The sequence below is a fragment of the Ranitomeya variabilis genome, chromosome 1 (genome assembly GCF_051348905.1).
Source record: "Ranitomeya variabilis isolate aRanVar5 chromosome 1, aRanVar5.hap1, whole genome shotgun sequence".
NCBI lineage: Eukaryota > Metazoa > Chordata > Amphibia > Anura > Dendrobatidae > Ranitomeya > Ranitomeya variabilis.
The window spans coordinates 99,195,451-99,221,557 of record NC_135232.1 but is presented as its reverse complement, the minus strand read 5'-3'; the positions used below and the strand labels follow the sequence as shown (position 1 = coordinate 99,221,557).

The 26,107-nt window shown below is 44.7% G+C and overlaps 1 protein-coding gene across 5 annotated transcripts in view; it reads right to left on the bottom strand.

Annotated features, from left to right (window-relative positions):
- Positions 1 to 26,107, bottom strand: part of PIK3R1 (phosphoinositide-3-kinase regulatory subunit 1) — a 49,798-nt gene that overhangs the window by 5,104 nt on the left and 18,587 nt on the right. The window contains exons 1-12 of one of the 5 annotated variants that reach the window (XM_077286571.1): positions 14,624 to 14,886; positions 10,807 to 10,899; positions 10,428 to 10,502; positions 8,729 to 8,860; positions 8,058 to 8,262; positions 7,873 to 7,952; positions 1,817 to 1,922; positions 1,222 to 1,320; positions 935 to 1,115; positions 720 to 845; positions 363 to 505; positions 38 to 214 (exon numbers count right to left, since the gene is read on the bottom strand). In XM_077286571.1, coding sequence (XP_077142686.1) covers positions 38 to 214; positions 363 to 505; positions 720 to 845; positions 935 to 1,115; positions 1,222 to 1,320; positions 1,817 to 1,922; positions 7,873 to 7,952; positions 8,058 to 8,262; positions 8,729 to 8,860; positions 10,428 to 10,502; positions 10,807 to 10,899; positions 14,624 to 14,768 — 1,562 coding nt within the window. In that variant the 5' untranslated portion in view covers positions 14,769 to 14,886. Of the gene's footprint in view, positions 1 to 37; positions 215 to 362; positions 506 to 719; positions 846 to 934; positions 1,116 to 1,221; positions 1,321 to 1,816; positions 1,923 to 2,463; positions 2,618 to 3,421; positions 3,654 to 7,872; positions 7,953 to 8,057; positions 8,263 to 8,728; positions 8,861 to 10,427; positions 10,503 to 10,806; positions 10,900 to 14,623; positions 14,887 to 26,107 lie in introns of those variants that run through there. The other 4 variants (XM_077286553.1, XM_077286561.1, XM_077286592.1 and 1 more) reach the window with 4 other exon arrangements.

Below are 26,107 nucleotides of genomic sequence, written 5' to 3'. Positions count from 1 at the left end.
AGCAGACAGGTGAAGGTAAAGGTGGAGCAGGACTTACAGTAAGTACTGGTCTCTGGTCTTCCTCAGCTGTATCAGGTCTGGTTTTATACTATTCATACGTTTATCTATCTCCCTGTATTCGGCAGCTTGCTTCTTCAGATCTTCTTCCAGCCTTCGTTTACTGTCGACGATCTCGCTGATCCGAGACTTTAATTTTTCGTAATTATGAAGGATTCTAATAGGAAAGGGAAAGAAAAATAAGTTACTTTTGACAGAAATCTGCATCTACAAAGATATTAAGAAAGAAAAATTCTGTCCTCCAGTTCTTAACGGTCTGTAGACAACCCTCAAAGAAGAAACTTTACTTCTGTTGTGCAACGTACCTTTGAATTTCCTTCTCATTTCCCTCCCGTCTGAACTTCTCAATGTACTCCTTGCTATATTTCTCCTGGGTTTGACACTGTTCTTCAAATATTTTAATGGTTTCGTTAAATGCTTCAATGGCGGTTCTTTTCATTTGGATTTCCTGGAAAAACCAAAGCAGATTCGGTCATCAGCAAATATATATCACCTGCTGAACCTTCGTTCCCTCACTTTTTGATGTAGATTCTGAAGAGGATCCACTTTAAAATCCACACCAAAAAAACTCAGAACATATCTCTTAACTGGATATTTCATGGTAATCAAAGCAAAGAAATGGCCATGAAAAGTTGCAGCTTGTAGAAAATGTGCAGCCTTACCTGAGAAGTCCTTGTATAGTCCTCATACAGTCTATCATATTCCTGGTTCTTCTCTTGGAACTGGAGGTGATACTCGTGCAACTTCTTTCCAACAGCTTCAATACTGTCTTCTTTCACCACTTGATCCTTAAAGAAAATAAAAGGGATAATGGTGACTTCTCTACGCTCTCAACACAAAGGAACATCAGGTGGACGACCACAACTTCTATATTTACCTGCTGAAACCTGGATACTGGATACAAGAGCTTAACATCTAGTTTAGGGTTATACTGGGCCAAAGACTCATTCCGGTAGTGGATGATCAGCTCGACCACTGAGTTGAATGTCAGTGGGTCAGAGAAGCCATATTTGCCATCTCGATGAAATATTTTAATTAGTTTGTTATTTCCCCCTTTCCTGAAAAACAAAAAAGGAATTAATGTCAGCCATAGATATGGAAAAGATGAGTAAAACCAAAACATCAGCTGATGTCAGGAGACATCACACACAACATCCTCCTCACCTTAGTGTAAGTGTGTAATCCCCAAGCATTTTTGTAGATGCATCTCGTACCAAGTAGGTACCATCAGTGGTATCTCGAAGTTTCTCATTTACCTCCTCCCTGTAAAAAACATTTATTAAAGTTAGAAATCTGAAGAGAACCATTAATGGAGGAGGCAATCCAACACCTTATACTGAAGGGTAACACTAGTCACACGTCTAGACAGGGTCGTTGCAATAGGATAGTGCCATTTGCTGCACAAAGCTCATTTTGACAACTATTTTTGACTATTCACTTAAAGCATTTGAAGCTGGAGGCAGTCAAGGACCCCGACTGTGGAGGCAGTCAAGGACCCTGAAGGCAGTCAAGGACCCCAACACTTAACCCATAAGTGGGTGTTACTTGGAATCCCGAGTAGCTGCACGGAAACTTTTATATTTACAGCATTTCTAAGTATTGTCAGCCCCCGCTCGTGGTCTCCACACGTCTAGAGACACAACTAATTACTGCATTTCCTCTAAGAAGACTCGAGGAGGCGCAGAGCTTTGTTCTACAAGTTTTAGACCTAGCACGGGCCCATGAGGGCAAAAGCGGCAAACAATGGGATTGGCATTACCTTGAGATATCTCCCCAGTACCATTCAGCATCCTGCAGCGACATGCTGTGATTAGTACCGTTATTTGTGACAACAGTGGTGGATTTGGGAGGTTTTGGAGGCAGTGCTGAAAAAGAGAAAAAAAAAAAAAAATACAATAAATGTTAAATAAAACGAGGTCACGATCTAATATATCACAAGCGACAGAATAAAATCCGCGTTGCAAGGCAGATCCTGCCTTCATTGAATTGCAAAGCAGGTGAATAACGCGGGGGCTGAAAGTAGTACTTGCTGAACAAAAGAAAAAAAATGCAAAAAAAATAAATAAATGACTGATAATAACTGCACTGAGTCACGCTGCTAAAAGCCTCAATCTGTGACCCAGATACGTCTGGCACTAATCTCTATAAAAGACGACACTTTAATCTGGCTCAGTATCATCGCGGCAGCTGAACACAATGAAAAAGCACTGGGTTTAACCCCTAAATCGCTCCCTAACCCCAGAACAATAGGCTCCGTAGGACTGACCTATACTGAGGGCTAACAAAAGGGGAGCCAGAGCCGAGGAGAACAAGTGCAGCAGCGCTCAGTATAACAAAGAACTGTATAAGAGAGGACACAATAGAGGTCTAGCGCGCACACCCACCCACACGTGCAGCACCCATTACCTGGAGCATCCATCTCTATGTAAAACATCAATTCGCCCCCAAACTGCGAGTCTGAGCTGTCATACTGTGGGACCCCTTCATCCAGGCTCCACATAGCGTTGCACATTGTAAGAAGAGCGGAGCCCTCCGATGAAATGGTGTCTTGGAATTCATTTAAAACCTTTAAGGGGCTGCACAGAAACCCATTACATCATCACCAGAGCCGTCCAATCCATTGGACCATTAATGGGCCACTCCTGTCTCTCGCAGGCAGATTTTACACTGGAGATTTGCATTTGACAGCCCCATTAAAAAAAAAAAAAAAACATGCATGTAATAAAAGTTTTTTTTTAATGTAGCTGCTGCACCTGATAACGTCGCTTGCAAAATGCAGTGCCCTATTTTTTACGACTGACATGGTACGGTCCGTCGCTGGCAGCCCGATGAGCTGATCTCCTGCGGCACGTACCATTGACACTTTCCTTTCTTCTCGCACATGTACGGCCAGCAGAGCCCCAGCTGCACGCAGGCAACTAAGAGCCCAGAAGGCAAGACAAAGGCAGCAGCTTTCATGGAAAGGAGGCCGAGCACAAGGAAAAAAAAAAAAAAGGTGCAGAAATATTTGCAAATGCGATCATTCCCCTACAATCTACTTGACTGCAACTTAAAACTAGGGAAATTGCAAAAGTCTTCACGTCCCTAGAAAACTAAGCGATTCTCCAGGTATGGATCCTAATCTGAACCTCAATAACACAGCCCAGGATTATAGGGGGGTGACAACGGGGAGAAGGCACGCACTCCTTGTTAGAAAGTGTTAAAAAGCTGGTCCGGGCGAGGGACGAGACAGGTAAGTGATGGACGCAGGTGGCGCAGAACTGCTGGTTAACCCCTTCTCCAGCCTCAGAACAGCCACCAAGTACGAGCCAAATGCGCGAAGGAGGGCAGACAGAGCAAGTATCGGGGTGCGGAGCGTACTTACTCAGGATATCGTGCATTGTCCTCGGCTTTTATCAGTCCTCCAAAAAATAGAATGAAAAAAAAATAATCCAGAAAAAGGAAAAATAAATTAAAAAAAAAAAAAATCAAGCAATTTCCAGGAAAAATAAAATATAAAAAAAGTGCTTTGGATAATCCCAAGTTCAATTCCTTGAAGGATCCTGCAGGCAAAGTGTCAGCGGCAGCTCCCCTCGGCTCAGAAATCAGACCTGGGCGCCGGGTGCGCTGGAATCTAGTCCTTCATTTCCAGTTAATGATTAAAAAGTGAAGGCGAATTCAGTGCAGCGCTGGCTGCCAGGAGGGGAGGGGGAGAGACTCTGGCTTGCACGTCTCTCACAGATAAAGATCTCAGTTTCATGATTAACTCAAGCAGGTTCAAATATTTGCTGAGCTAGGGATTTGGGGAGGTGGGGGGTGGGGAGGACGGAGAAGAGGCTGTCAATCACCGGGCCAGGCTGTCATCAGCTAACAAGTGGCTGGTGCAGGGAGCAGCTCTGCTTTTAGCTCAGTAACTGAGACGACCATTGTGCGGGGACTGAAAATAGCCTCTGTCACTGACTGCGAGCGCAGGGCTCCGGCGCAGGGCAGCACACTGACAGCCACCACATTCAGGAAGTTGGGTCAGCAACAGGGAACAGCAGCGAAACAAAAAATTGCTTCTAAGAAAGACTGACAAGTCTGCACACATCTCTTCCCCCACTGCGAAACTGCCCAGAGGCAAAGACAGGTACTCTGTGGCTGGTTAACCCCTGCACCCAGCTATTCCTGCCGTCCGTGACTGATCAGTTTACTGTGGGAGCATAGACGTGCATTGTTCTGCCCGTATCACGTGCCAGCCGTATAATAGCGCTGCTATCTTCTTATGACAAAGGACAAATGCCACCAAGATTAATATGAGGGATCTGCCATGTAGATCAGCGGTCACGAGGTTTTCGTGTCGCCATGTGCAGCGATTATCTGTGGCAGGGCTGAACGCCGGCAGATGGCCTAACCGACCTGCTGCCAGGACGGGGCTGTGATAAATGACCCGCCATAAAACACGGATATTACATGCGACAGCGCTGCAGATGGAGGCTGCCACATAGATCCCAATCCTCCTCACGCCTGTGACTGCAGTATGTCACAAAACCTGGATGTTGTGACAACAGACAGGAGCCGATCTGTTGCAACGTTGACCCGCCATATTGGATTTCTACAGTCATTGTCACAAGTCCATCCACATATCTGTATCCCATAAGCAAAAGCCACAGATCATGGCAGAGAATGGGGAATTGTAAGACATTACCAACCAAGGAGACAAGTCTTTCACAAAACAGCCATCTGAGATGCCCAATGTACGGCGCCAACATGGGCAACCAAGAAACAGGTCACACGGCACCAATGAATCCAAGATGTTAACTTGCCTGTACATTTTTTTTTTTCAATATATATTTAAAAAAAACATGATTGCACTACATAACCAACTGCAGCCTCTACGGCCAAGAATTAAAGGGACGGTATTTCTGCAGTTGTTAAAGCAGCAGGGACTGAGAGCAGCCGGCGGCCTTGGCTCTATCATGGAGACTGGAAAAGATTTCACATCCTGAGAACAAAGGCTCCAACATGACGACACTTACTAAAGGGCTCCCTCTGGTGGCCACAGAGTATGACTGCTACAAGTAGTTGGTCGCACTTATAACTAACTGCATCTAAAAATGACGTCATTGTAAAAAGTGTGCAAAAACAGAAGAATCGGAGGATTGCGTAGAAAATCACAAACAGAAATGACTTGAATATTGAACATCATGGTTTAAAAACATTAAAAGCTATCATTTTGAGACCAGTGCATACATGAAAGAAAAAAAAAGATGGCAAAGCAAAGGAAGAAAAAAAAAAAAAAAAAAAAAAAGAAGGAGTGAGGAAAGTAAGTATCTAGTGACTTATGCAATGAATATTTGACTAAGAAAATAACCTTGTGGCACTCTCCACTCGGCGGAGGTGCACCCGAGGACAGATGGATGGACGCTTCACCCTGCGGTACGGCGCGTCTCAGGTCGACACAGAAACTATGTACAAACAGGTCTTGGTTTACAGCTCAATTATAGATGTAAATGATATGGACTAAGAATATATAAGTGCATCTGCTGACTGGCCTGAAGCACGAAGGCACAACACGGCCTGTGTTATCAAACAGCGACACCATAAACATCCACGCCCGCCACCAAGTTTCCGACGAGTCACAATGCTCGTCTCCGAAAACTGACCAGATTCCACGACGACCTGTGCCCAGCACAACAGTCCAGACCCCCCATACATAACACGGGTATATACGCCAATGCCGTTCACTGCCAAGACTGCACACATTGCAGGACGAGACCCCAAGGCCCCAGCAGATCCACCTTAGAAACCACACTACCTGATCTATAGGACTTTGTGTGCCACTTGCATTTCCTTCTGCAATTTTTTTTTTTTTTACTCCTCATTAAGGGGTTCAATTCGGTTTTCAGCAAAAAAAAAAAAAAAATTATATATATATATATATATATATATATATATATATATATATATATATATATATATATATATATATATATATATACACATATACATATACATACACACACATATATATATATACACACACATATATATACACACACACACACACACACACACACACACACACACCCAGCCATGTAAAGGACCAGTACTGATGGGGGGGGGCACAGGTCCCATCTAATATAGGGTAGCAGTCCTGCGCAGAAAAGCTCAGAAAGGAAAAGTAGCCAGACATCACCCTCCCAGCATCAGGGCTCAGAGATTAACACACAAAGCCCAAAACAGATCCAAAAAAGTAACCTAATGCCAAGCCTGAAAATAAAATGTAATGCCGTATATTCTATTTCTTGCCCACATTACTCTGCTGACTTCACCCTGCGCTGCAGACTGGCAGTCACGCATGCAATAATCCATGTGGTCTTCTGCACGTTCTCTGGTGACGTGCACTGGATTTAACAAGATGCACGAGAACAGACGTCTGCGGAGGAGCAGGGAGCCTCTAATTATTTCATAAAAAGTAGAAGCGGCCTGGGAGGACTGCCAGACATCGCCACGTACTGCTCCATGAACAGATCAAAGTTCATTTTCAACTTGTGCAAGCGGTGAAACATTGCGAAACAGAAAAAGAGCCTACCAAAATGAGATCCAGTAAAAACCAAATCCTCTGCGCTGAAGGCGTCATTCAGACGTCTATGAAGACACAGGTGAAGTATGGACCGCGATGTTCGGACCGGCCATGGGTGTCCCCTGACCCAAACTAGACGTGGCTGTTGCAGTCGGATAGGAAGACCCCCGGGTTGGTCCTTACATCATGGACGTCTGAATTTGGCCTAAAGAGCCTCAAACATACCTGTAGCCAGCACCTAGCTGCAAATTCTTAAGCTACAAGATAACTAATGTAATCTTACAGCAGATTCTCAAGGGGTATTTACACCTGGGACATGTTCCACCTCTGTGACCTCTTATCAATTGGCAAACTCAGCATTGCTATGTAACGCACTAGAGAAGTTTGAGAACTTTCATAGTAGTGTATGGTGAGTGCAGCACTCCAGCCGGCACAAGGTGTGCCCACATTCACATTGTGTATGGTGAGTGCAGCACTCCAGCTGGCACAAAGTGGGCCGGCATTCACATTGTGAGTGTATGGTGAGTGTAGCACTCCAGCCGGCACAAAGTGGGCCGGCATTCACATTGTGAGTGTATGGTGAGTGCAGCACTCCAGCCGGCACAAGGTGTGCCCACATTCACATTGTGAGTGTATGGTGAGTGCAGCACTCCAGCCGGCACAAAGTGGGCCGGCATTCACATTGTGAGTGTATGGTGAGTGCAGCACTCCAGCCGGCACAAAGTGGGCCGGCATTCACATTGTGAGTGTATGGTGAGTGCAGCACTCCAGCCGGCACAAGGTGTGCCCACATTCACATTGTGTATGGTGAGTGCAGCACTCCAGCCGGCATAAAGTGGGCCCGCATTCGCGTTGTGTATGGTGAGTGCAGCACTCCAGCCGGCAGAAAGTGGGCCCGCATTCACATTGTGTGTGGTGGAAGCTGCATCTGTCAGATGTTTATGAATCTGACATAAATGTTCAAAGTGGGATTGCCCCTTTAACGCATCTAAACTTAGACACACAAAATTACCTTTCAGCCAAAAGTCTGATGCCCTTAAACATCAGGATTAATAAAAAGTAACTGCCACAAAAAGCGAGATGAAGCCACTTCTCCACTTATATGCGGCATTCACAGATGTATGCTACAAGCCATTCCACACCCAGAAGAACCCGCATCGTGCAGCTGCTGGCCCCTCTGGCAGTCAATGATCTTTCTAAGAATTTTACAAGCAGAAGCCCAAAAGGCAGATTTCACTGCAATCTTGTAGGCAAGAGAAGAATGGCCGTACCTGGCGCTGCTTGCTGCTCGTTCCATTCACTGGCAATAAGAACTTCCAGGATCTGAGTGCTATATTCAGGGCTGTCCGTGCTGCAACAAAGCACAGAAAGCAAAGTCAGCATTACATCAGGCATTTGTCGATCCTATAGCATCAGTAAGAATGGCGCCGAGCCCCTCCGTGAGGTTGTTACCTACCTCCCTAGCTGGTTTCTGAAGAGAAGTGGGCTGAAGATTTCAGCCAGTAGCTTTGCACTTAACAAGTTCTTGCTGGAACTTTGACAAAGTAGAAAGAAATGTTTCAGCATGTACTGGAGGGTGAGCCAGTACTGTTGGGGCACATTCGCAGACTGGATGATCTTCCGCAGCAGCTGAGCGTAGTCGTCAGAGTTCACCGATTCTGCTGGCAGGTAAATTAATAAAAAAGAAGAAGAGGTTTAGTCCAAAGTCACACAAGTTCCTGCATTCTGAGCGCCGCTGGCAAAGATGAAGAAGTTGACTTGAAACTGCGACTATATAGACCACACGAATTAGGAGGAGCGGCACCCACAGCTCCTGTCCTCTACGGAGGTTATCAGATCAATATCCTGTCCGGCCGCATGTGACAGAACGCCAGAACGTCCTTACATTTGCTCTGGATGGACTTTGTGAAAAGATAAGAGTCGCAGCGAGCAGCAGGTGTCGAATCCTGTGGATTATCCAGAACCTGGAACACCGCGTCCTCCCCAAATACACACCATTTGCCAGCGCTGATAAAGGTTAACAATTACCTCTCTCTGCACACAGACAGAGGAGACCTTCGTATCGTTAACCATTGCACGCCGCCTCCTCAGAATCAAAGCTAGAGCCGCGACGGGCAGGATCCTCACCTCTGACAGCAGAGAGCATTTCATTGTAGGTGGCTGCGGGAATGACGGGGTTCGGCAGATCCAACAGGAACCTCTTCACAGCGTCACTCAGAGTTGGGATGTCGAAATGTTCGTAATCGGTCGGAGCTGTATCTGGAAAAGAGAGAAAAAAAAAAATAGATCAATGGATGAAATACAGAGATTGCCATAAGCACGTCATGTATCACAATGGAGGGGCTCAAGAGTAAATCTACCGAACGTTTCTTCTATTTTTCACTCGGATCGGAATGATCGTTTGCAGACATAGGACACCGAGACCCAATACTGACTGTAAAGGAGCCGGCGACAAGGTTATAGAAGGCGATTTTAACAAGTCCGTGTTTTGCCTGTCAATATTTTTATATAAACACACACCGGCTTTTTTTAAAGGGAGGGGAAGGCTCTGGGCAAGGCAAGTGAAGCACAAAAAAAAAAAAAAAAAAAATCAGGAGGCTCATGAAACGTGAGCAGAAAATATATATAAAAAATAAACATTGAGCTTCAGATTTCTGCAAATACAGAGCCTTCTTTCCATCCGCGGGTGGAGGGGGCAAAATGAAGGCAGGTGATTAGAAGGGTTTGTCCGACAGCAATATCATTCTTTGCCTTTTTTTTTTTAATTTTTTTTTTTAAGCCATGGATCGATTAAAAATATCAAACCGTGGGTCCAGCTCAGGCAACTAAAAAGAGCACGATAGGAGAAACATCTCTGCGCTGTGACTTCTGCATGGGGCAGAACCCGCTACCGGAGCAGACCTCCAAAGCTGCCTGTTCTAAATGGGGAGTGTGCCTCGGCTAATTTTTTTTTTTTTTTTTTTTAAGACATGGATTAATTTAAAAAAATAATAATAATTTCATAAACATTAAAAAATAAATAAAATAATGGTTAAAGAAAAAAAAAACTCTGCAGTGGGCGAGATTTTGTAAGTCTGACGTTTTCACAAGAACACATAGGAAAACCTGAAGGAATCTGAGCAAATTCTGGATTGTGTGGTTTCTGGCGCCATCTATTGGCAGAAAATGGAACAGCCTGATGGAAATATTTAAACTGGTCACGATCTTCCTGGTCGCACAGCGTCACACCCATTCACATTACACTGGAAACTATTCATTCTTCAGATGACAGCCTGACGTTAGCAAATAGGGTAAAGGGGACATCCAGAAACTTTCTCCACACCACATAAAATGTCTTAAAATAATGCAATACAAATAAAAAAAAAAATAAAAGCAGAAATTCCCTAACACTTCGATTCCTGTATTTCTTGGGTTTTTCATGGTCTATTACTTTTTTTAATTTTTTTTATAGCATCCTAAAACATACTGGGCTGGATGAGCCCTTCAAATTAAAGATCTTCCCCCATCAGAAAAGGAGGACATTAAATATTCCATCTATTCCATGAAGTAGCATTATGCTGTAGTTGAAGGGGTGGTCTCATCGTCTTGTGTGTAAAATCACAAAGCGCTTCTAATAAAACAACTTTGCAATTTATTCTTATTAAAAATATGTCTTGTTTTAGAGAATGGAAGGAGTTTAAATTCTATAGTTTGCTGGTCGGGTCAATGTTTACTGTCTGAACTGTCTGTGATCAGGAGCGCAGTGTCCCCCCAGCAATCAGGAAGCTGAGGAGGCAGGGGGAGCGCTGTGCTCCTGAAGATGCAATAATCCTTTTGTTTTTTGTACCGTAATCGATGTTCTGGCGGAGCTCGGCCACGCTGATGGCGCTCTGGGTTCTGTACAACGATGTGGAATCCAAGCCTGAAAGAAAAAAAAAAAGAAAAAATAGCGATGAGCAACACTGGGCGCAAGTCTCCGATCAGAAAGATTTTTATTTTTACGAGTCAGATACTTTGCTCATCTGACTCCTATATGACCGTAACCTGTTTATCTTACAGACGCAGAGCCGGATTTTCTATGCTCCCGATACCAGCTCATTAGAGAATTGTGGGGTCTAGTGGCCATAATACATATATACGTTTTCCGCCGCCTTTTTCACAGTCCGCTGCGCTAATGCTGCATACACCGTGATGGAGGGAATCAGGATGATGAATGCACTACATACCTTTTCTTTCTATGGTCTCGATCAGCTTGGCAAGGACCGGTGGGGCCGGCTCTGGTGATGAGAACTGTTCGGCCAGATCAGGAAGCATGAAAGCTGCAGGAGAAAAAAAAAAAAAAAAAAGTCATTAGTTCTCAGCTACTTAGAAACCAGAGAGTTAAAGTTTAAACTCTGAGCAAACACTTTATATTTGACAAGTCTGAGCAAATGTTCCATAAATCAGAGATGGCCACGGGAGACAAGGCGGTGTCATCACCTGCAGTAAGTGAGGGTGCGCTTATAGCCTCAAGACACTAGGGGGAGCCAGAGATGAGGTTGTAATGGACAATGCTGAAGTGCCTGCGAACTGCTGTGTTTTCAGGGGGAATGTCTCAGCAGGTATTATAGGGAGGGGAAAGCAGGAAAGGTTAAAAGTTCTCAATTCTAAACCCCAGGCTGTTTTATTTCCATCCTGTATTTAATTAGAGAATATTAAAAAAATATTCAACTTAATAAAAACATAATTAAATAAACATACACGCATACCAGAATACAATTACAAGGCAAAAAAAGAAAAAGAAAAAAAAAAAAAAAAAAAAAAAAGGCAGCAGCTGGCTGAGATTGTTTTTTTTTTTTTTTTTTTTTTATAAATGCCCATTCATTGCAGGAGTGGAGAATGAGAGCAGCCATATTTAAGCAGGCAAAAAAAAAAGAAAAAAGAAGTCACTCTCAGCGGCTTGTGCAGCTCCGCTTGCTTATTTTAGAGGCGCTCACGAGCCGGATCCAACTATAACATAGCGGGAACAGGAAAGGCTCACACACTGGAAGCTTTTAGGGCGAGACGGGACATTATAAGCCGTGCACAGCTGTGGCAACAAGGGCAGGGGGTGCGGACGGCCAGGATTACTGCGAGGTCTCCGCACCGCTTCCTTAAAAGCCGCCATTATTGGACTTCACACACAGGAGGAAAACCAGTCTGCATTTATCCGGCAAGGAATGTAAATAAGAGGATCGGTTTCGGGCGCTCGGTTCGGACGTTGAGAAATCGGCTATTTTTAACCCCCCCCCCCCCCCCGGTACAGCATTAAAGGGATCAAAGCAAAATCAATCCAGAAAAACCCACCCAAAAATCAAACAGTGGCCTTATTATTTAAAAATAGGGAAAAAAATAAATAAAAAATCTCAGCTAAAACTATCCCTCGCTGCCCGGCGTTCCCTGTGCTGTAGCCAGGTTAATGAAACAAAAGCAAAGCGCCATATAAAAAGCCTTCATTACAGCCAGGGACAAGAGAACAATTAATCCTCCGCTTACAGGAATTAAAGAATAACCCCGCGTAATCCGCCGCTCACATAATCTCTCCCTTCTTGTGGACTTGCACAATCAGCAGCGGAGGAGAAGGGCAAAGTGCGGGCACGACGCTGCCAGCTTAATACCGCGGGAGGAGATGCTAATCGCCGCCACATGATGGATTGGAAATTCCGCACGCAGATATTTCATGGATTTCCAGGAGACGGCAAAACGAGAAGTCTTCAGCTTTGAAGTCGGCCAAAGAGAAAAATCCGGGGATTGTCCCTCATGCTTTACATACCCTGCTCTCCCAGGAGACATGGGGACACTCATTTCTCATGTCAGTAATAGGGTACTGATGTCTAGGACAGGGGTCAGCAAGCTGCGCAGTGTAGCCGCTGTCAAGACATGCTGGGAGTTATGGTGTCACAGCAGCTGGAGCACCGCAGGCCGTCGTGGCATGCTGGGGATTGTGGTCCCACAACAGCTGGCGTGTTACATGCCATCAGAGCCTGATTGGAGTTGTAGCTTCACGGTAGCTGGAGCGCTGCGGATCGTCAGGGCATGCTGGTGGCTGTAGTGTCACATGCTGTCCAGCCATGCTAAGAGTTGCAGTTTTACAACAGCTTGTGTGCCAGGGCATGCTGAGGGTTGTAGTTTTAGAAGAGATGGCGTGTCATTGTTGCTAGGACATGACGAGGATTGCAGGGCATGCTGAGGGTTGTAGTTTCACAGCAGCTGGAGCGTCGCATGCTGTCAGGGAATGCCAAACGTTTAGTCTTCTAACGGCTGGAGTCTGTCAGAGCATGCTGAGGGTTGTAGTTTTACAAGACGTGGAGTGTCATACGGTGTCAGGGCATGCTGAGGGTTGTAGTTTTACAAGACGTGGAGTGTCATACGGTGTCAGGGCATGCTGAGGGTTGTAGTTTTACAAGACGTGGAGTGTCATACGGTGTCAGGGCATGCTGAGGGTTGTAGTTTTACAAGACGTGGAGTGTCATACGGTGTCAGGGCATGCTGAGGGTTGTAGTTTTACAAGAGGTGGAGTGTCATACGGTGTCAGGGCATGCTGAGGGTTGTAGTGTTACAAGACGTGGAGTGTCATACAGTGTCAGGGCATGCTGAGGGTTGTAGTTTTACAAGAGGTGGAGTGTCATACTGTGTCAGGGCATGCTGAGGGTTGTAGTTTTACAAGAGGTGTAGTGTCATACGGTGTCAGGGCATGCTGAGGGTTGTAGTTTTACAAGACGTGGAGTGTCATACGGTGTCAGGGCATGCTGAGGGTTGTAGTTTTACAAGAGGTGTAGTGTCATACGGTGTCAGGGCATGCTGAGGGTTGTAGTTTTACAAGAGGTGTAGTGTCATACGGTGTCAGGGCATGCTGAGGGTTGTAGTTTTACAAGACGTGGAGTGTCATACGGTTTCAGGGCATGCTGAGGGTTGTAGTTTTACAAGAGGTGTAGTGTCATACGGTGTCAGGGCATGCTGAGGGTTGTAGTTTTACAAGACGTGGAGTGTCATACAGTGTCAGAGCATGCTGAGGGTTGTAGTTTTACAAGACGTGGAGTGTCATACGGTGTCAGGGCATGCTGAGGGTTGTAGTGTTACAAGACGTGGCGTGTCATACTGTGTCAGGGCATGCTGAGGGTTGTAGTTTTAGAAGGTGTGGTGTATGATATGATGTCAGGGCATGATGAGGGTTGTGGTTTTAGAAGAGGTGGCGTGTCATATGCTATCAGGGTATGCTAAGGGTTGTAGTTATATAATAGGTGGTGTGTCATGCTGTCAAGGCATGATGAGGGCTGTGGTTTTATAAGACGTGGCGTGTCATATGGTGTCAGGGCATGCTGAGGGTTGTAGTTTTACAACAGCTGGAGGAGTCAGGAGATGCTGAGGAGTGCACAGGCTGCTGACTCTACTCAGCCTTGAATGGCTGCTACCAGGGAACAATATATACACACCAAATACACATTAGACACAAGATTGAATCTGCTTCAATAACTTCTATGTAAAAAGCTATAAAATAAAAAGGTAAATGCCGATTCAGCAGAATTGATTTTGTGCACCACCTCTGCCTCCTTGGCCACAGGTTAGACTAGCGGGGATCTGTGCCATTACGGAACTTTCACAATTATGGCGGACGTGTTCGTTCTGAGCTGGGAAAGGAGTAACAACCCCCTCTACCTCCTGCTTGGAGCTGAAAAATGCAAATGTTGGACTCTGCGGCGGGACGGTGAATAGCCCCTTTTTATTTTAGGAAGGGAGACAGGAAATAGTAATTGCTAAATTTTCAGTGGCAGAGGATGTGTGATCGAGGCTTGGAAAAAAAAAAAAAAAAAAAGGAAAGGAAAGGAGGGGAAATCAAAATGCAGAAGTCCCCGGCATGAATAAATAAGTCCACAGAGCAGAAGCAGGAAGCCGGATGGGCTGGTAGCGCACACTGCCCAACTCTTACCAGTGATTAAAGCCACCGAGAAACGCAAACATAGAAGAAAGGCAGAGGCAGAAAAGAGCCCCCCGTGTCTAGACGAGACCCTATTACATGTTTTGTACCTGCCACCAGAATGTGCGCTTTCTTGCAGCTGTTCTGAAAGACGGCCTGCAGCTTCGGAGCGCTGAATCCCCCTTTCAGAAACTTGGCAACCTTGTTGATCCCCTTGCTACAGTCCTCAATCAGTTTCTCGCTGAGCGCAATCATCTTTCTTCCCCCCTTGGCCGGACTTTGGCGTTCAGGTCAGTGTCCGAGCACCAGCAGACGCTCCTCATGGGCGAGAGTGAGCGGTGGGACCTCCGGCAGGTAGTACAAGAAGCCTGTCAGGGACATGTCACCCACGCAGCATTTTCCACTAAGTCTATTTTTACTTGCATGGAGCGGCAGCAAATCAGTAGGCTCCATAGCTCGAGATGCCCTCCAATCCCCGGGCTCTTGTGTCTTGGTAACAGAGACAGGTCTGAACAGCGACGCTGGAGCCGACAGCATACCTTACATTGAAGGCCGTGCCAACATTGCTGCACAGTGCAAGATGAAACCGGCTCACAGCTGCACCTTTTGGAGAGGTCCTCCGCAGAAAGATATACTATAAAGCCAATACCTGGCAGGGCCGAGTGGAAACTTATAGCGTCTATATTTGTTCCAGACACACATACCAGAGTAAGAGCTTTTCTTCTGTCTGCTGTATGAAAAAAAGGTTCTGGAGAACATGGGCTTGTGTGCAGTGACCCGTACCTAGGGGTAGATGAAGTCTGCGACAGACATGCTCCAATTTTTTGGAAACGGATAAACCCTACACTTGAAAACCTGCACCTTACTCAAGGAGGAAATGTGGTGACGTCCTAAGCAATGCTCAGGATGGACTCGATGGTCTCCATTTTCACCACTCAATTTGTAGCACCATGCTAGAGCACATAAACATATAAGGGTATGTGGTCACCGAGCTGGTTTTGCAGCCTTTTGACTTCCTGGTGTCAAAACTGGAGAGGATTCCACAAAAATTCTGCATCAAAGACCTGTCAATTTACTTTCACCCTCTACCCTGCGCCGACTGACACTGTCGCCCCTTCTAAAAACTTGATACATGAAAAAGCAAAAGTGCATTTCCCATTAAAACCATTAGGAAATGTTTGCAAAAAGACAAAAAAAAAAGCGATTTTTTTGAAGCAGACATGCAACAATATCCAAGAGTAAAGAAAATAAAATAAATAACTGTGACCATGCCCTAAACTCGGCAGGTAGTGCCTTTTGTTCGAACAGAGAGATCCGCATCGCCCGTATCAGACCCCGGTAGTTTCCAATCTGGTTTCTCCATCGAGGATGAGAAAATTCCTGAAGAACAGAAATTCCTTGTGGATGACGGTCTAATGTCGGCTTTTTTTACATGACATGGACCTGCACGTGTGGGTATTGCTATCCCATATCGTTCTCCAAGGAAATGGAAACGTCTGTACATTCACCCCCCCCCCCCCCTGTCTATCACAGGAGGCACAATTCTATATCAGGGCTTAGTAAGGCCTTAACGTTGTCAATTAACTTTCTACTTGACGTAAAAAAAAAAAAAAAAAATATAGATCAGACATGCTAACTCTCTACAATGAGAAGTAGAACAAGTGGTGTGCTCCCCCCATTTGTGCACACCTCTCCCGGCACAGTCCGGTACCAAGCTCGCGGCATGTTACAGCAGCTGACAAAGTCCGATAACCGCTGTATTCCTAATTAGCCAATGCGGGTGAACGGTCTTTGAGGCGTTGTACATCATGTCCCGACAGTCCAAGCCTCAGTAAACGTGTGAATTATGACCTGTCAGACACGCTTTACCTGCTATAGAATATACTTCTTAGAAATAGGAGCTATAAATAAGATAGCAGATGGCTTTTGTTGGCTCCAGTCAAAGCGGAGACACTTTCTGGAAAGAAGCCCCAAGGAATTAAAGCTGGATTGAGTTCTGCTGCCCCCTACATGTCTGTTTAGCATTACGAAGCCTGCGGCTGTGCCAACTAAATACTATTTAATATAAAAAAAGAGGGGGAGTGAAGATGACTAATAAAAGTCATGCACGCTCTTTTTTCTACGTAGGTTCTTTGCACACTTTGACTAGCCATGGCTTCCTACACTTGAAGACCCTTTAATTAGTCCTTACAAGTCATTTTGGTTTCTAGAATTCATTTGTCAGGACAGAACCAACATAAGTCTCCGCAAAAGAAGTTTCCCACCATGACGTGCTGGTGAAGGACATCATGAGTGTAAGGAGTCTGCGATAATGTCAGCCGCACGGCAAGATAAGAGACAAGTCAGCTGCCAAAGTATGGGAACCAGAATGACCGACAGATTTTGTATTCGGAGTCCGATATTAACATTTGGTAGATTATACTTCCTGCGTTGTCAGTTCGTCTACTGAGCATAATGTCAGCTATATACTGGAAAAGCTGAGAGAAAACCTCAACTTCTGCCAAGAAGTCACAACAGCCATGTAACATGTAAGTGAAATTCCCATGGTGTATTCCTCTAAGGCCTCATTCAGACTCCGTTTGGTCAGTTTTTATCAAAAATGTCAACAGTTTTTCTAAGATGAAAAAATGAAATTGAGGTTTCTCAAGCTTCTCTTACAAAACAGTCCATAAAAGACAGACATGGCATCTGAAGGTGGACAGTTTTTCACAGACCGAGGCTTGCTTTAGCGAGTTTGATCCGAGACTCGGATCAAAAATCAGACGAGTCTCCGTGTTGTTGTTCGGATAATTTAGGCTGCAAAAATAACCCGACAAGTGAACCGCCCGATACACTTTAGGAAGTACGAGCGCCATCCTAGAACACAAAAAGACCCCATAGGAGAAAAATGGACATCAACAAGCTCCAATCGGGAGGTCCGGCTACAGATCACAGACCTCCAGAATAGAAAATCGCTGTGTACATTTTACTATACAGTAGGAACTCATCGCTGAACTAAAATCTCAACTACCGTGGCTCTTGTATCTTGCACTAATGAGGACTAAAAGTTGAATTACAATGTCAGACAGAAAAAAAAAAAAGTAGCGGTGAAAGATTCTGCCCAGGAATATGATGGAAACCTGATCGTGTCCAATATATTAAACTAGGTCCATCGGGAGCAGTGAAGGACACTCAGAAGCTCACAGAAACCTTAGAGAAGTGTGAGCTAAACCTGCTGATTTTGGCAGCATTGGTCGAAAATTGGATGTATATAGTTTTCCCCGACACCCAACAGATTCTGTAGCGGGAGAGAAGAATCGGGGATTTGGAATTTCAGCATCCGATCCTTACTGTTAAATTTGTGGCAATGGCTTTCTTCTTTCCCCTTCCAAAAAACAAGTGAAAGTTTGGTCAAGTCAAGCGCTCCTTTCTATGAGATATCAACCACTGAGGACTCAATTCTAAATATTTTCCTTTCTATAAGGGTGTTCGAGAAATAGCCCTATGCCAATCAAATAATAGCAGACAGCCATAGGAGTGTTAATGGCAATAAATGGAGCCATTTATTTGAGAAAACTTCTTGTTTGGGGGCTGTGTGATGAAATGGAGGATCGGAGGTCTTTTGGTTCTTCGGAATGCGTTACCACATGAGTAGCGTCTTCAGCACTGTCCGGCCTCGCTATGTACATGGAGCGGGAATATACCGGTTCTATAGCCGATTCTGTTCGTGCCGGCCTCGGATTACATTCGGTGGAAACGTTTCTGAATCTCTCTTTACCTGCTAAAGATCTGAGGAGCTGCCTAAAAGGTGATGACAGGAGATCTGTTCTCTGAAATGCCAAAGCTGCAGCACAGCCCTGCAGTCATGAGCAGGGATAAGAGAAGGTGACCCGTGCGCCGCGCAGAAAGTGAAGCCCAATAAAAATAACTGGCGCAATGACAAACACCAACGGGTCAGCTCAGGCCCTCAACTCTATTTTGATTTTCTGCGTCGTGTTACCTCGTCTCAAAGGGTTTTCCATAGTGATCTCACTAGACTGTAATCATGTACTTTCTAAGATGCTCTGCTTTTGTGTCGTACTTTTACCTCATAAATTAACATTAACTGTACAAAAACAAAACCACTGAGAGGATTACTGTGAAAATTGCACCTGTAAAAAACAAAAAAACAAACAAAAAAAAAAAACACAAGACCGAAACCTACCAGCACGAGGAATGAAAATACTTGTGCTCTCTTCTCCTACAGTGCCCCCAAAGGGCGAGAGGTCTAACATTGAAAATTGTACACAATCCCAATACAATGTGAAAGCACAGCATGAAGGGGGCAACCTTTTTTTTGTAGCCTGTCTCCACTTGGGCAATACTTTAAACAGCTCACCATCCGCTTATGTCAGAAAGGATATGAAAATAAATTTGTACAAAAAATGGCTGCAGGACTGCTGATGCCTCCATTAAGCGTCCATCAGAGCAGCAGCTGGCATGGACCAGAGGTGGGCAACTACCGGCTGTCTGCATTCTTTTTAACAAAGGTACATGATGTCCTGCAGAATGCGGATTAGGTAAACCCCATTTAAAGAGAAGCTCTGTGTATGCTACATTGAACTCTGAGGATATATGCAGTCTTTTTGCAGAATTTTCAGTTTTTGAGGAGTTTGTGGGGGGGGATTTGTAGAGTTTCTGATCCAAAAACTCTTCAAATGAACTCATTGTGCACACACTCCAAGAGATCAAACACCTAAAGAGTGTTTTATGTGAAGTTGCAGGTGAAGTCAGTGACAGATTTGTCTTACACCCACCAATACAGTTTACATTTTTGTTGGTTGCATACCCGCTCAGCAGAGAGCTCATCTGAATGAGCTCATCAGGTCTGAGAGTTATCGTTGGTCATCAGGAGGGGTAATGCTTGATCATAAGACCCCCTTTCAATCAATGGTGGGTTAGAACTGTCCCTTTTCCGGAATCCTATAATGGCGCTCGCAGTATACGGTCTCTAGGTCTAGCGCTGGTATGAGAAGGAGATGAGAGGAAGGCCTGAGGCCGCATTTCAATGTCACAACCACAGAACAAACCGTCACGTTAAATCTTTGCCTGCCTGTACGAGATAAGGATGACAAGATAGCGTGTATCTGCCGTGTACAGGCGCCTGCTGCCACGGGGAACAACACGCGGTGGTTTCCAGTTCTGTCAGGGCAGGAGGGGGGGGGGGGGGGGATTTGTGAACCTGCATGCTCATAAAAACAATGGGGCGCTTCTAAATTTCACTCACAGCCATGAAAAGTATTGGATTCCAGGCTGACACCAAAAAGGAGGTGAAATCATCACGGCCACTAAGAGGCTGCCAACACCACTGCCGGCGACGGCCTTGTTTTCCACAATCACTGGATCTGGAAATAAACTCGGTACATATTTTACTACTGAAGCACCATCATCTCAAGCCCAGAACAACAAATTGAAACCATATTGGACCCACGCTTTTTTTTTTTTTTTCCTCTGAATTTTGCAGGACCCCCACACGCCACCCTTGGTAAGAGGCAGAATATTGCCCCCAGTCTTGGTAGGGAGAAGAGGTGAATTCTCCTCAGCACTCGGACGATCCTCTCTGGCATCCTGTCATCTCGCCAACAGACAGGCTTTGCTGTTTTTTTTTCCCTCTTAAGTAATAAGAGAAAAAAAAAGAAAGCTACTTGCCAACTAAAGCAGCAGTCTCCTCAGGCGATTAAATAATGAAAGGCACATGTACTCGCTTGCACGAATCTGACAGATGAGAACTTTTTAAACTCAGCTAAACCATTGCACAATCCTCGCTCCGGGGGGAGGAGATGGGGAACGTTCCCTCGCCATTCTACGGACTAAAAGTAGCACCGAAAAGCAGAAGGGGGAAAAGGGAGGAAAGACGTGCACTGCTCCGAGCTGGAGTACCAGACTGCCCTCTTGCCTCTGTGCTGACTGATCTGCTAAATCCGTTCCATGGAGGTTAATCCTATAGGCTTAGCATTTGATGCCAGACAGTTGCTAAACTGGATAAGGGCCGTATACGCCCTCTTGCATTCTTGATATCACCATCTATAAGAACCGACCATCGGCTTTCTAGTTCCAGAAGTAATTTAACATGGTTTTACTGGTTGAGCCCCATCATATAACCCAACAACCGCCTCACGCGGAATAAAGCAGCAATAATGGGAAAGAAATAAGACATAATGGACCTCATTTATCAAAACAGTCTAACCCAAGGACTGGCATAGCTGCTACATGATAAGTCGTAACGGGCGATGCAGCCAGATATTCTATTAGATGGTTTTGATAAATGAGACAGCCGATGTGTTAAAGCTTGATATTGAGGAGTTGTTCTATGCCCTATTAGACATAATGCAGACTATACCCATTAGAGATTCGCATACATCTAGCTCTCCCAACACCCAGATAAAACTGCAGGCTTGGCTCCATCGTGCAGAAATCCAACCTCCTTAAAAGGATGGGCACTGGTGATAAGCGAAAGTGGTCGCATAAGGCATTATCTGAGCATGCTCAGGTGCTGACCGAGTGTTTTCGGCGTGCTCGAATAATATGTTCGATTCCGGCGGCTGTTAGCCGCAACACATGCAGGGATTGCCTAACAAGACATGCAGCTGCGGTGACTCGAACATATTTTTCGAGCACGCCGAAGACACTCAGTTAGCACCTGAGCATGCTCAGATAACACCTTATCCAAGCACGTCCGCTCATCACTAATAACACCACCTTTGGGTGCAAATTTTTACTTAAATGCATGTATTTTCAACTCTTAAAGGCTTTTTATTTGCTTACACTTTGCTGTATCAGAGAATCTATAACTCTTATCTGTCTTTTTCTGAGCTCCTCTCAGCCAGTTTATGAAAGTTCAGCTCAACATTACTGTGGCTTGGGGTCATTAGCTGTACAATCGAACGCCGATAAGTTGTATAATTGCTCGATTTTCAGGCAGTCTGCACTTCCAATGTAATAAATCCCTCAGTGCGTACAGGCTGCCCATGTTTTCGGCAGCCCAAGTCCTGTTTACACAGGACGATGTGCTGCTGAGCCACGATTTCTTGTGTAGCATAAAAGATCATTTCACTCGATTCTTCATTGGGTGATCGGCAACCTATTTACCCTGCAAGATTACCGTGAAATCAACATTACTGGGAATGCCGGCTCATGGCAGTATTACAGTGTAAATGGAGGCGTTACAAACATTTCCATCATAAAGAAATCACTAACAAGCTCTTTGATAACTCATTCTGCAGCCAACAATAGACAAAAAGCAAAAAAGCTAAAAGCAAACTAAAATTGGGTTAAAAATAATAATAATAAAAATAATTTTAGGCCAAAATACATGGAATGATCTCCAGTATCAGTACCGCTCCTGAAAGCTGCACTTCCGACTCAGAAAAATTCAGTATGGCGGACTGTTCAATTCACATGCTAAAAGCAATCCCCTAGAATGTATGTGCCAGATAAGGGGGCTGAGGAGACTACCCCCCCCCCTCAAAAAAATAAAAAAAATAAACAGGAAAGAGCTCCCGGGAACCAAAACTCATATCTAGAGAGGAGAGAGTCCATGTTAAGATTAGAAAAACATGGCCCCTTTCTTCCTAATGCAGAAAATCCTGCCAAACCCACTCAGAGCGGTCATTTCACAATGGTTGTAGTGCAATGAGTCGCTGACCAAAAGTGTGAAGGTCGGACCTCTCGCCACCAAGTATTATTAACACATCTGAGAACCTACAGAAAACCACGTCCTGTAACAACGCAATGAGCACAATAGTAAGGATGGGTCTGGAGAAATCGCAACACGAGCCCCTGTTACTATCCAATTATATGATACTGGTAGGGGACTGGATACTACCTGGTTCTCATGAAGAACCATCTATACCTTGTAGGACTCTCCAGGATCTCGCACGTCATCGGGCACAGCGCTTTGATGTTCAGAAAATAGTTTAAAATTTCCCACTGAGAATTAAATGGAAGGATGAAGATTGGTTGTAGGAAATTGTAGTGAGGGCTGTGATCTTTCTTGCTAATTCACAGAAGAGGGAAAATTGTTATTTAAAACAAAAAGATAAAAATCTAATAGTAGGGAAAATGAGTCCACAAAGAAAGGGGCTCACCTGAAGCAAAGGGGGGATGGGAAATCCACTTCAGATCACAAATAGAATAATAGAATGTATCAAGAAGTGATGCATTATTCAATAAATCAGACAGGTGCATATTCAACGTTTCCATCAAAGGTGATCTTTGTCAAGATTTATCTGTCCGCGGAGAGCTCTGAGAATGTGGATCTAGTGGCGCTATGGATTCTACGGTACGGGGAGATCCACACTCAGACCTCTGCACAGACAGATAATTCTTGACAAAGATCATCTTTGATCGAAACGTTGAATATGCATCTGCATACACCGGATTTATTGAATAAAGTATCACTTGTTGAAACATTCAGCCAAAGTTTATAATTGGATGTTATAAGACTTAAGTCATTTCTTCAAAACATAAGTCATTAAGTGACATTGTGCAAGCGTATCTAAATAATAAGGGTAGGTTTCCATGGTCAGTAAACGCTGCGGGTTGGACGCTGCATACAGTCGCAGCATCTAACCCACAGCGGCCAGATGTTACAGCGTAGGGGATTTCATGAAGTCCCATGTCCACTATGCATGGAGGGATGTCTCCGGTTTCCCTGCGGAGACGGACATGCAGCGCGTCTTTCTGGACACCATCTCCACAAGATAAATATCACCGTCCAATGTATTGGATGCGGTGATTCCGCACAGTTCAATGAACACATGCGGAATCACTGGCGTTCAAAAGCCGGCCGCGCTTTGGACGGAGCAGACATGTGCTGCGTCCAAAGCACTGCCAGTTTCTGCCCGTGGAAACATAGCCTATGTTAGCCATGGAATTAAGAAAACGCATGGCCTAAAGCAACCAGCAGCAGCCAATCAATAGAGATGATGCTCTCCGGAACTACGTGTGAAGACGAAGATCTTGCCGAGTTGCTCACATCTGGACAGACCGTGCCTGGCAACACCAGCTTTACAGGATGCACCTAGCTCTCTTATAATTTGGCAACACATTTGTCTCGCCTCATGTGGCTGACCACAATGTAAAGCATCGTGATGACAACATCTTACAGGTTTCACAAAACAAATAAACCATGGCAAAAAGGGTAACAACATGCACAAATGCTGCAAAAAGTCCCAATCTACCTCCTCTGTAGAGCACCAGAAAGGCCCAAACAAATCCGGGGGTGGGGAATACACATAGTTACATAGTTACATAGTTATTAAGGTTGAAGGAAGACTGTAAGTCCATCTAGTTCAACCCATAGCCTAACCTAACATGCCCTAACATGTTGATCCAGAGGAAGGCAAAAAAAACCCATGTGGCAAAGAGTAACTCCACCATGGGGAAAAAAATTCCTTCCCGACTCCACATACGGCAATCAGACTAGTTCCCTGGATCAACGCCTTATCAAGGAATCTAGTGTATATACCCTGTAACATTATACTTTTCCAGAAAGGTATCCAGTCCCCTCTTAAATTTAATTAATGAATCACTCATTACAACATCATACGGCAGAGTTCCATAGTCTCACTGCTCTTACAGTAAAGAATCCGCGTCTGTTATTATGCTTAAACCTTCTTTCCTCCAGACGTAGAGGATGCCCCCTTGTCCCTGTCTCAGGTCTATGATTAAAAAGATCATCAGAAAGGTCTTTGTACTGTCCCCTCATATATTTATACATTAAAATAAGATCACCCCTTAGTCTTCGTTTTTCCAAACTAAATAGCCCCAAGTGTAATAACCTATCTTGGTATTGCAGACCCCCCAGTCCTCTAATAACCTTGGTCGCTCTTCTCTGCACCCGCTCCAGTTCAGCTATGTCTTTCTTATACACCGGAGACCAGAACTGTGCACAGTATTCTAAGTGTGGTCGAACTAGTGACTTGTATAGAGGTAAAATTATGTTCTCCTCATGAGCATCTATGCCTCTTTTAATACATCCCATTATTTTATTTGCCTTTGTAGCAGCTGCCTGACACTGGCCACTGAATATGAGTTTGTCATCCACCCATACACCCAGGTCTTTTTCATTGACGGTTTTGCCCAGAGTTTTAGAATTAAGCACATAGTTATACATCTTATTACTTCTACCCAAGTGCATGACCTTACATTTATCCCCATTAAAGCTCATTTGCCATTTATCAGCCCAAGCTTCTAGTTTACATAAATCATCCTGTAATATAAAATTGTCCTCCCCTGTATTGATTACCCTGCAGAGTTTAGTGTCATCTGCAAATATTGAAATTCTACTCTGAATGCCCCCTACAAGGTCATTAATAAATATGTTAAAAAGAAGAGGGCCCAATACTGACCCCTGTGGTACCCCACTGCTAACCGTGACCCAGTCCGAGTGTGCTCCATTAATAACCACCCTTTGTTTCCGATCCCTGAGCCAGCTCTCAACCCACTTACACATATTTTCCCCTATCCCCATTACTCTCATTTTATGTAACAACCTTTTGTGTGGCACCGTATCAAAAGCTTTGGAAAAGTCCATATATACTACGTCCACTGGGTTCCCTTGACACACCACGAGCTACTGAATGAGGAGGAACTTGGGGTCACTAGTCGCAGTTATGTGACTTGGTAACTTCACCTTTGCTGCATGGCAGTGCCATGATGGTGGCATAATCTGTGGCATGGCAATGCCATGAAGGTGGCATAGAATTCTCTAAAAACTCCATAGACAATGAAAACATTACCTAGCCACAGCGGAGTATCCGGCAAAGCCCGTCAGTCCCATAGATACTCGCTCCATTCAAACTGGTGACTCGGCCCGTTTGGCTGGCGGACCCCCACCTACCTGAAAACAATGTGATATTTAAGGAAGTAAAATTTTCAATATCAGACAACTTTTTTTTTTTTAAATCACAGATAACCCGTTTATTTGCTGCTACCTAGCAGCGTGCACCATCAGGATGTGCATACACCATTTTGAACTTGCATCGTAAAAAATATTTTAGACTTGTGAGCTTATGTCCAGGCATTTCAGACATCCCAAGCATGCCGTAACACCTTACTCCTCTGTGGCCATCGCTGCCACGTCTCCCGATCTGCTGGTAGCACTGGTCTGTATTAATGCGGCACCACCAGCACAATCACACCCAGGGTTTTTCTCAACGCTGATCATAAGTTCTGAAAATGGTGAGAAGTTTGTGGGTTCGCTTTAAACATAAAGGGGCCAAAATTGCCCATAACCAATGACCAAGGAGGACAGAGTAAAGCTGCACATGAACGCCCAACATCTACATTTTCTGTGCTGATCACTGTACAGCCAACTTTATGTATTCCCAATCTCCATCATGTTCCCAGGTCTTGCAGCACACCAGCTTGGTGTCATTCTGGCACATGGATTGCTTGTGTTGTGCAATGAACGATCATGATTCTAGGGACTGCCAAGCCAGGCAGCTGTAACGTGGGGACATACGTCTTCACTGATGGATCATGGCCAGTGGATTCCAAAAGATCACAGCTCGGATCTGCTGGGGTCATTAAATGAAATATAGACAAATCGTAAAGTACGTAGAGGAGAAGTA